Source organism: Cupressus sempervirens, chromosome 4 (assembly GCF_028749045.1).
Source record: "Cupressus sempervirens isolate cs-2001-9-10 chromosome 4, ASM2874904v1, whole genome shotgun sequence".
NCBI classification, from domain to species: domain Eukaryota; kingdom Viridiplantae; phylum Streptophyta; class Pinopsida; order Cupressales; family Cupressaceae; genus Cupressus; species Cupressus sempervirens.
Genome location: NC_143121.1, coordinates 579,355,829 through 579,368,145, shown reverse-complemented (window position 1 = coordinate 579,368,145; position 12,317 = coordinate 579,355,829). Strand labels below are relative to the sequence as shown.

Here is a 12,317-nt window from a genome sequence, read left to right as displayed (position 1 = left end):
ATATTCAAAGTGGACTAAAGATGACAAGGAGAGATAAGACGAAAAGCCAAGAGGGAAGTCAAAGAGTCACAGCTGTGAGAATAAAAGAAGAGACTCTTTCATTTGGATGTTTTTGGTTTTATGATTCAAATTACAGTTCCTCTCTTGCGAGAGTTATTCGGAAAGCTTTAGCTTTCAGCCAGTGTGAGGACGTAGCCTTTTGTGCTGGCAAACAGTGGACGCAAACACATTGTTCGTGGAGATGTCAAATCAAGTGGCTCATATGCGCTTATAGATTCTTCTCTTAGTGTTCCAATTTGACTGTAAAACTGTGTTTAAGATTGGGTTTTGAATGTTCATTATTGTATTGCTGCTGTATAATGCAATACCAAGTTTTGAGGAGTTGTATGAGAGTTTACTGGTTTTATACTGTTGGTTTGTAATACATTTTCACACGCTTGAATTCTGAATATTATTTTGAGAAAGAGCGGGTTAAAATCTATTGGGAATCTACTAGTTTCTATTGTGTTTCGTAAGACATCTACCTGTGTTTAAGTTCTGAAGATATGGTTGAAAGGAAATCGGGTAAATATCCTATTCAGGATATTTCATACAAGAGGATCCTTCATAGAATCAATAATGATCCTCTTGGCCATGATTTTGTTCTTCTTCCAAGTTGCCTTTGCTACATCATCAGCAAGCTCTATAACTTCAGATTGCACAGAGTCAAGGAGATCATTTTCTTCAAGAATTAATAAAATCCTAGACTTCTAGTATACAAAGTTTGAGGCTCCCTCCAATCAATCTTCAACCTTAAGATAGAGTACCATATTGAAATGAAAAAGAACTTGCAGACTAGACACAGGAGAGAAACATTGGTTCAAGCTTAAAGATACTAACCAGGCTCTGAACCATGGTAAAACTAGAACTAGAAAATAAAGTTTAAACATTGCAAGAAATATACCTTGGGAAAAGACCCCTAAAGAGAAGGAAACAACCCAGCTTCATTGATAATCACATAGAGTTATACAATCATACATCGATGCATATCAAAGATGTATAAAATGCATAGAATTCATCTCCAGCAGTCAAAGAACTGAATTCCCATGAGACAAAATACTAATGATACAGCCAACGATCATGCTCAGTCAAGAAAATGCACTGAAGCAATCAATCGAACCACATACCCCCAGATGGCCGCTACAATAAAAATGAAGATGATATGTGATCTTTTAACTACACCAACGCAAAGATTCATTTCATCTTCTTAAATGTTTATGAGTGAATTCTAGAAGTGTGGAAATGAATAACAAGGACCCCATTTGATGAATTGTTCTTTCCCGCACACGAGATACACCAATGCATTTACACAGTGAGCATAGTAATGTATCAACACATATACCTAATGTATCAACACATATACCCATCTTTAACACACAAGCATAGTAACATTCTTTGAGCAGTGGAAGAGACAACAGGAGACTCCTTGCATAAATGAATTTGTCGTTGTCATTACTTGGAGATGACGGTGATAAGAGAAGATACCACCTTCACGTGAGCAGTGGTTAGCTGGAGACAAACGAATTTCTGCAAAATAAATATGACAAGCTGACACCTGTCTATAGGTTATTGTAACAGAGACTGTTATATACAGAGTTCTAAACCAATAAAACCATTAGAATAATTACTTAGAGACTGATATATACATGATTGTAAGATTAAACATATCCGAAGCTAAATGTCATAAATCCTTTGAATTTCATATAATGCTATAAAATTTAACAAGGGGCAGGCCAGTTTTAGACCAAAGTATTCCATTTTGCAGCGTTACTCTCAGATTCCTACTTGAAAAAATATGGAACAACCACGGGAATGATGGTTTTTGTTGTTTTGAGGACTTTAAAAAGGCTTTTGACACGGTGTCGCATGATAAACTCTAGTATAGAATGGAAGAGTTGGAAATTCCTAAGGAACTTAGGGATGCAGTTCATAGACTATATGGTCATGTTAAGGCTAAAATTAGAACAATAGAGCGGATGTCGAAATGCTTTGGCGGCGACATTGATGTCAAACATTGTTGTCCGTTATCACCAACTTTGTTTGGGTTTTACATTGACAAGCTGGAAGAATGGTTAAACAAGTCCAATGGTGAGGGTGGTGCAGCTAGCTAGCTATGTGATAAAACTACTTTTATATGCGGATGATCTCATCATTATTGCTAAGACAACCAATGGCTTGAAAGAACACCTGAAAGCATTAGAAGGTTTTTGTCAAGAAGTGGGGATGCAAGTAAATACCAGCAAAACCAAAGTAATGATCTTTTCTTTGAGAAGAAATAGGAAACCCTCTGGCAAATTTCTCTTTGAAGGTAACCCTCTTTGTAATGTTCCGTTCTAGAGTTGCCTTATAAAGTCCTGTAGTATGTCTCAGGTAGTCTTGTCGTGTGCTTCAAGTAGTCTGGTTGTGTGCTCTAGGTAGCATCGTTCAGTGCTTCGAGTGGCCAGTGCTTCAAGTCCATATGGTATTACCTTGATGGTCGTACGGTAGAGTGTATGGCCATATGGTGTATAGTTGTACGGTGTAGAGTGGAGGCTACAGAGTGAAGATCAAGTTGTGAACCGGATGGTGTACGGATTGTAGGAAAATGGCTAGTAATGCAACTAGGACTTAAAGACCCAAATTCATCAAATAAAGCCAAAACACGAATGGAGATAGAACATACATAATCTTCAAATAATATTTGCCACAAGATGGTGCTCTGATTTGCCAAAACTGAGCGAAGTATTACAAGCAACAGAATAGGGTGAGGGTTGAATCCCACCGAAACTAGAAAAGCCAAGTAGGGAAGACCTTTCACTTCCGAAATGGTGAACAATAGAGAATCCCAACGGGAATTTGCAATACAAAAGAAATAATCCAAATTGCATACCAACGACTACCTACAAGCTCTACTTAAATTACCGTCAAGGAAAAACCTTTTCGAGGGTGTACAAAGATAGCCGACAGCAACACTTACCAACAGAAACTAAAATAAAAATAGGTCCAAGATATATTAAATTAATCAGAACCACAAATACAAATATTAACTTGGGCCCCATATTTATTGATTAAATTAAACTATTAAATTAAAAATTGGGGACATTACACTCTTGAGATAGTGAATGAATACAAATATTTGGAAATCGATTTTCAAAACAAGCTCAACTAGGAGACATGTAGAACAGAAAGAATTTAGGGGGTTGGAAAGCAGTGTATTCTCTATAGATAGGATTGCAGAATTATGGGATTGGAAGACCCAAAAAATGTTGTTTAGTCTACTCGTCACCTCAGTGGTCTTGTATGGGTGTGAAATTTTGGAAAGCAATATGTTGAATCAAAATTGGAGATAGGTTGAGAGAATACAAAAACATTTTATCATCAGCAGCCTCAAAATCAAGACAAATGTGCCTTACCAGATCTTATCCCCTTAGAAGTCGTTGCAATGGTTCAACTACTAAGTTACCTAAAGAAAACTCTGGGTATGGAAAACCACCACTGACCTGAATTGGTCGTGGAGGAAAGGCTAGATAGGAGAAAAGACACATGGATGAAGCAAAACGACAAGTGGATGAAAAAATGGGGCATTAACATTCAATTACTAATGAAGAAATAAAAAAGTTTGCTTGTGAAAATTTTGAAATATCATATGGACAAAGCACAATGGGTGGAAAAAATCTTATTATATCAAGGAATTTAACCCCACAGCAGATCATATGAGGAAAAGGCATATATAAGAGCAAAGATTGAACAGAAAGCAAAAATGCTCATAGCCCAACTTAGAACCGGCTCCCATCAGCTGAGATGTGAAACAGATAGAGGGAGGGTTCCAAAAGAGGAATTGGAAAACTGGCCGTGTGTATTCTGTGACATGGGGGCTATTGAGACAGAGTACCACTTTATCATGGAGTGCTCAACATACAAAGACATCAGATTTGGGTATGCAAATATTCTAGAGGGCAGGCAATTTGAACCAAAGTAACAAGAATCGGAATCGGATCGGAATCGGCAAGGCTGAATCAAATCGTGAATCGGCCATGAATCGGAATCGAATCGGCCATGAATCGAAAAATTTAAAAAACCCTTGAAATTTAGTGAGTAACTTATTTCATAAACCCTTATCGCTGATTCGATTCACCGATTCACAAAAAATCGTTTGGCTTGAATCGAATCGCCGAATCGCGTGAATCGCATGAATCGCCGTGATTCTTGGAACTATGATTTGAACTACATATTTGAAGAAAAACAGTTAGGCAACACTACAAATTTGATTATCGAAATACACTGACAAAGAGACGACTTAATCAAGAGGTTACAACTTGCTTAAGTTATCTTCCTCCTTTCCGGGAGTGTGTACTAGCTTGTGGGTCCCATAGGTTGCTTTGGACTCATAGACATTATTACAACCTTTCATTCATTCATTCATGGATTAAGGAGCTTTCAAGGTCGATAAGGCTCTCCAATGGGGATGGACAACATTTTCCAAAATTCTCGTGCAACTCATTAAGTGTTGACAATAATTGCTTTAGGAGATATTTTGTATTTATCTTTCTATGTCTGAGACAATCTGCAAGAGTATTGCTGGTTCCTATTTTCACATAGTGAGTATGGTATCATGTGATGCTGTGAAGTTGAGTAGACATATTGTTCTATGTTGTTGTGGTGTTGTAGTTTGACCACTGGTTTTATCTTATATGTTTTCTTGAATTCTGCAAAAGTATGAATGATAACACTCATTGTTGATGATACCCAATGAAGACTTACTGTCAGACATTGAGGCTGAGCGATCATGTTTCAAATAAGGAAATGCAAAGAAGTTGCTAGCTAGAATTGATGAATCTAGATTTGTACATGCTGATTGCAATCTCTCTAAAATTCTATGCATGAATTAGAATCAATTCTTGAGGAAAATGTATTTCAAAATCTTTTGGGGAAAGCGTTGCAAAGTGTGCATGTATCGTAGTTTGGGGTTACCTCTCGTAGAATTTTGCAAAGCCCTTTCATGCTTGTGAACAAAGTTCCGTATAGCTTTTGAGTTGTTTCAGATAGATATATTCTTGGGGGCGGCATTCAGCATTTGAATTGTTTGAAGAATTATATACTTTGGTGGCTATATTTGAATTGATGAGTCTGGCGAGTAAAAGCTGAGTATAGCTTGATGGTGATAATAGTGAAGAGACCAAAAATTTCTAATGTTAACTGGTTCATCTGCTTAAGCTGGCATTTCCCTTGAGAAGAAGGTATCTCCAATCATTGTATTATCTGTGATTCTTGCTAAGAGGCAGTCTTAGTGTGATTCCTCTTGAGAGGGAGTCTCGACTGAGAGGAAGTCTTAGCATCCAGTTGTTCTTATTATGTACTTCAATGCATTTTTGTCTGCCAATGAGATATTTGAGGTAAAAGCCCCATGTTAATGTGTTCTTCTCTGCAAAAGAAGTTTGAGGTGCAAGCCCTTGATAATGCATTCTTCCCTGCAAGAAAAGTTTTAGTTGCAATCCCTTGCTAATGCATTCTTCCCTGCAAGAAAAGTTTTAGGTGCAAGCCCTTGCTAATGCATTCTTCTTTGTGAGAGAGAAGTTTGAGGTGAAATCCCATGTTCCACCCTTTGGGAGTAGCAAAGGTGGATCCACCCTCTGGAAATAGCAATGGTGGATCCACCCTCTGGAAGTAGCCATGGTGGATGCCATGTGAGAGACTCCATGACTTAGCACTTGTGTTTATTCACCCCCTTGGAAGTAGCCATGGTGAACATCATGTCGAATGACTTTGTGATGCTATCCATTGAGAGAATCCGTGAAAAAGTTTAACTTCTTCAAATATGGATGTAGCCTTTGTGGGTGTCATGTTGAGAGACTCTATAACATGAATTTCTGGAAAGATACCTCCCTAGCTAAGAGGGAGTGTTGATGTATTGGCACCGGGAGCTTCTTTCCCTCCTAAATAAGAAATATTTAGGGTTAATATATGAAGTGACTCTCAGTTGGAATCTAAAGAGTCTTCTGCATGAAGACAAATGGTTCTTGTTGTCTCAGCAATTTGAAATATATATAAATATTTGTCTTGTGTGTTGTGTGGTAAGCTAGCCACACATTGTAATGCTGGTTTTGTGTGTAGTTGTTGGATTGTTGGTTCAGTTTGGAACATTGTACTGAGACTTACTATTTTATCAATAAAACATCATTTTTGTGTGGCTGGGTTTCTCCCCTCAAGTTGGAGGGTTTTCCCAAGATAAATGTTGTGCTTAGTGTTCTTCATTCTGACATGTTTTGCTACTTAGTTTGATTCCTGACTTAAAACATTAAAATACCTAAACTAACAATGTAGGTAGTAAGTTTTAAGGCACAGAAACAAAGAAAAATACCAACAATAACATTCAGATATAAAGAAAGCCTGAAAAATGCTAAGAAATATTTTCTAGTTCTGTTTGTTAATCTAGAAAAGTGAGTACATATTCGAATATTGTACCCATAACACTAAATGTTTTTTCTATTAATGATATATCTATGCATCTGAAACTATTCAAAAAATAAAAATACAACCCAAAAAAATTCTCAACATATAATAACCTAGTTTGAACAACACACCACTGTGAGTTCAAACAATATAAAATGAAGATAAATAATAAGCTAAAGTTCTTTGCAAGTTTTATACAAGTGGTTGAGTGGCATTCAAAGAAGATGCAGTAAAGACCTACAGCTTGCTCAATTGAGTCAAGGCGCTGTTCAACCTTTGATTGATGAAGGTATCTTAAGGAATACCCTGCAAGAAAAGTTGCTTGAAGTCAAAGAACTGTGCTAGTAAGAGACAAGGATTATGGAAGCCTATGAACTGTTGAATATATTGAAAAAAGACAATGAAAACAATCAAACAAGTTCTAAACCTGTTTCCAATACCATATCTAATATATTCAAATTAGGATATTGCTTGATGACAATTTTCTCATGCACCTTCAAGCAATATTAGCATATTCCACAATTGTTTCTTAAGTATATAAGTTCAGATTTTTCATGTGTTCATTGAGAATACCAACTGATAGATTAATGCAGTGCATTAAAAATGAGAGACATAATAGTTACAGATTATGCATACTAAAGCACAGCAAGACAATGCTTAGTTACAACAGAAAACAGAAACATCTAGATATAGAATCAACATCTTGAAGAAGAAAAAAACAAGATATATTGATGCCTGCAAAAAAACAAAGCAGGTCCATGGGACTCCTGAGTACAACAAGCTATAACAGCAAGTAGTTCTGTAATGAAATAAATCTCCCACAAAGATCAATATGATTTGTGAGTATAGCACCAAATAGTTGTGTTAAAATAGCTACAAAGAGCTGATGAAATAAATTATCACCAGAACAAACTAGATTATGCAAGCACAATGTTAAGGAACCCTACAGAAGTGGAAAATATAATGCCATATATGCTATAAAAATAAATTGCAATGAGAAAGGAAGGCCCCTAACTAAAAGCCAGTTTGAGTTGATAATGAAGTCCTGAGGAAATGAAGGACCAACAATTTTGTCATCAAACACAATATGAGAACCAGTATAGACCTAATGATGCAAATAAAAGAATGATCTAAGCAAGGGTTCTGGGAGATCATTTCTAAATGATACATGCTGGAAAACATAAAGCCATGCTATAAAATTAAATTACAATGAGAAAGGAAGGCCCCTAACTAAAACTCGGTTTCAACTGGTAACGAAGTCTAGAGCACATCATAGTCCGACAACTTTGTCATCAAACATCATACGAAAACTAATATGGGTCTAATGATGTAAATAAAAGTATGAACTAAACCCAAAGGGTCCAGGTGATCAATTCTAAATGACACAAGGTATTCCCTTTAGAACCTCTTATATTCTATGATTGACAAACTTCTGGAGATCGAGATCAAAATCTGTATGCAGAGAATACCATTGGCCCTCTAAGATGAAGACTAGCTGACCCTGACAAACTTATGGAGATTGAGCTCAAAATCTGTATGCAGGGAATACCATTGGCCCTCTAAGATGAAAACTAGCTGACCCACCACATCTGAAGCAATGGTAAAAAGACTCAAGCACCCTCATGGGAACTTGTGAAGAGGAATGTCATTCACTTACATCACCACTTATGTGTGAAATTATCAAAAAGGACAATTAATGATCCCAATGGCTGGAATGAAAAGAAATAAGGTAACCAACCTAGTAGTCCTGGAAGCCTTATAAAGCCTGATTTATAAAAGTAAAGCCGCTTAAGTTAAACAGCCAAGTATTTAAGTTAAGATAAAAAAAAAGGTTACAATGGAGCCTTTTCACATTATCCCCAACTCCTAGAATACCTTGACAATTGGCAGTATGTATCAAATTCTAAGTAGCCTAGAAGGATCACATGGACATAAGACCAATGATGTTGGAGATAGCTAGGATGGAGGGCAGTGCCATTAGCAATCTATGAGAAATGCTTGTAATAGAAATCTTATCTTAGGCTTTAGAGGTTGCAGGGAAGATGCCATGCACCTGCCATGAAAGATATCAATGCCATTGAAAAAATCTTCTTGCCTTGAGACTTCACGACTATTTTAGAGGAGTGATCAGTAAGTATGAATACAAGAACAGTGATTCAATCAATTAATGAACTGCTATTGGATTATTATTTGAAAACAGCAATGTATTTGTTTATGTTAGCAGCGATTAAAATGCAGGCAGTGATCATTATCAATGCCTATAGCAGCATCCATTATTAATGTCTTAGCATAATAGAAGAGATATAAGAAAGGAACTAGTGATTAGTTTGAAATTAAAATAAAAAATTAATATTTAGAAGACAGCAGTTTAGGAATGCCTGCAATTTATGAAGGGTTGTGTCCACTTCTGAAGGGAAAGCATCCCCAAAGGACACTCATTCATTAGGCAATTAAAATATATAAAGAGGGCTAAGATGGATTAGAGAGCAGGACAAAGCATCAAAGAATGTCAGCAACTTCAGACCAGCAATCAGGGTCAGATCTGTTATTAATCAAGAAGTAATAACATTTCCTTTTATTGTGGTATGCAAGTATATGTCTATTTAAATGTATGCATGTTATATGCAGCAATATAATTCTTAACATGCTAACATAGAATAATAAATAATTGGGACATAACATTTTATATTGACATAAGTGAAAATATGGATTTCAAAACAGCAACACTTAATCATGGTAAGGTAAGGTAAGGTAAGGAGTACTTTTCAATCAGTTATCCAACTATTATCACAATTATCAACTTTAAACAAACTTAACCATATAAGCAATATAAACTGAAACCACAACAAGATACTCATACACAATAAAACCAGATATGTTAACTAGGGAAACCCTTGATCAAAAGGAAAACCCCGGTGGGGATGGTACCCACAAGATGATATACTAATATAAATGTTTCTTGTTAGAGGATGGAACCTATTAGGAGTCTATAAATACATTCAGTACATATGAGTCCCTATTAGGAGACTTTGAATCCCTGTTAGGAGTTGTGGAAAAAAGTTGGACCCACTACCCAAACAGCTTCAAGGGCAAGACCAATGAACCTACTATCCAAATGATCTCTATATTATTCCTTATAGAATAATAGAATTGTATTGTATTGTTCCTTCCTCTTTCTCTGTCTTGTCAACTGGACTTTGGCTCCTGATCTTGTAACCAGATTACAAAACTCGCATCCAATAATCCCTTGGATCACTTACACGCATTCAGTGAGCACTCTACTCCTTTTCGCACTTCGCACTTCATACAACGATCATAACATATATTCCCCAGTACAAACAAGGAAAACATCTTTCCTTTATACAATGTCTTCATAATAATTCCTTGAGTCGACCTTGAGGCTTTCCCAATTAATTATACTAAGACAATTAATTAATTACAATTACAATAGCATTGTCGACTCACAGTCTATACAAAACTTCACTCGTTTGATAATATGGCTTGCGCACTCGCTGACGTCATCAGCTGACTGTCCTTTGTCACTACCTGACTACGCATCTTCTCATTGCATCTCAAATATAAGATAGCAAACAAACATCAAGAACTGTTTTCCCAATACTCTGTCTCTGAACTGCTCTCTATAAATCAAGTACAACTTTCGTACGTCTTCAACTTAGACTCTGCGCACAAGATCATGTCATCAGAACACAGTGTAGAACATGTCCATGACTACGCATCACTAGGCAATCAAACCATTGTCTGTACCATTAAGATCTTTGTCTACTACTCAACTAGTCTTTACAGAAACCATGCTATCTTGACATCAATGACAAACATAGTCATGAATGCAACATGTCAATACTCTCCAATGCTTAGAATACTCCCCAAAAGTAATATCATCAACATTCATGCTAACACAATCTACCTTAATATATTGTGTACATATGCCCTTGTCAAGGGCTCCTTTGATCTCACCCTTTGTGGGGAAAAGATGGAATAGCATCCAACGAACATTTTTATTGAATTGGTTCATAAAGATATTAGTAGACTCAAGGAAGAAACTAGCCTAGGAATACCAACATTTGCATGCTTCTACAAGAAACAGACAAAAACCCTTTTCAACTATGTTACCAACTTCGTGGTTTAGGGTCTAGGTATGGGTTTAGGTTTGGATTAGGGTTCCTTTGGCATTGCCTAGGTTTCAAACCCTGGTGCCTAGGCCAAACTTGAGTGTTTCCACGAGTCTAAAAAATTAAAAACTATAAATGCCCCCAACCCTAATTGCAGCTACCATTCCTTCTTTTTGTTAGTTCACCTCATTTTTTCAACACAAACTTCATTACCACCATTTTTTTCCTCTTACCTAGCGTTGAAGGTTGTTGATTTAAATGTTACAATTACACAAATTGCCCAAGTCTCTATATGTGAGGAAGCTCTTGCACTTGACATAGATGTAGCTAAGGGATTAGCAATCTTATGGATTGCAATTCAAATGAAGTTGAACTGAATGTTAACATTGATGCTTCTAATGAAAATGTTACAATGCTTGGTGTCATGTAGGCTTGAGTCTTTTCTAACTGCAACGTTTTGTAACCTTGATCCAACTTCAATTACTTCTTTTGAAATTATCTCCCTTTGATCATTTTCTTCCTTCCATGTACCTACTTGGGAATTCATTTTCTTGAAATAGATTGAACCTTCTTGTTGACAATTTTGTCATTATTAGACTTCTTGACTTTTGATCTTGGGTCTGAACCTTGAATGCCTTGAATCAGATTGCTTGAAACTTGGACGTCTTCAACACCAGAACTGAAATTTTGGAACTTGAATCTCTTCCTTGAACATCTAGAACTAGAATCTTCTTACAGAATAAAATAATTGACATAGAATCATGCAAGGAATTTAATAAATAACACAAAAGTTCTTCCTTATTTCTCTCTCTAAATATCCTTTCTTTCAAAATTATTTCTCTTTGGAATTTCTCTCTACAAATGCACCTCTCCCTTCTTAAAAGCTAATGTGTAACAACCACTTTTCCCTAGTCTGAACTAACATCATATCATATCAAGGAAATACAGTTAATACTTCATATTCATAGGAAGATAGTTATAACTGATACGTTCATGTGTATGAGATTAACAATTGCAATCAGTTAAATAGAAATTTCATAACTAACAATTGAAGACACCATCAATGAATTTAACATGGAATTTAAAATCTACATACCATAGAATTCTAAACCGAAATCTGTCTAGGGATGTTTCACTGTATCATTTAGGGCGTCAATTACGATTGTATCATTTAGGGCACTAGATAACACTGTATCATTTAGGGCGTTAAATACCACTATATCATTTAGGGCATCAGATACCACTGTATCATTCCTTTTCTTCCTATTGCTAACTGTGGCAATAACATAAGATTACAAGATATGTTCATAATCATTATTCTTATAAATTAAAGACTGAAATAACAATCCATTAGATAAACCTATCTCTTGCATATAGATATATTCCATTTTCAATTGGAAGATCAACCGATCTAACTGGTTACTAATTACATTGATGAGGAAGGTTGCTTTCATTAAAGGAAATAACGGAATTCAACAATATAAATTAATCCATCATATCTTCTACTCGTATAAACATCCTAAAAGTAAAATACCTGTTATCAATTAATGTTTGAATGCATAACTTATCTTTTCCTGGTGCATGTCTCAGCATCTTGTGGAGAGGGGAAACATTGTCAGGGGCTTAACCTCCCAACCATGGAGCTTAAACTTCTTCACACACTTTCTCTATCTAGAAAGGCCCTCCCTACCCAAAATAGACATGGAGCAACTTGACCAG

The 12,317-nt window shown here is 36.1% G+C and overlaps 1 protein-coding gene across 1 annotated transcript in view; it reads right to left on the bottom strand.

Moving 5' to 3' along the window:
* Window positions 1–12,317, bottom strand: part of LOC149562527 (triacylglycerol lipase-like protein) — a 61,183-nt gene that overhangs the window by 32,440 nt on the left and 16,426 nt on the right. The window contains exon 3 of the mRNA XM_089826003.1: window positions 6,710–6,774. Within this exon, the coding sequence (XP_089682129.1) occupies window positions 6,710–6,774 (65 nt within the window). The remainder of the gene's footprint in view (window positions 1–6,709; window positions 6,775–12,317) is intronic.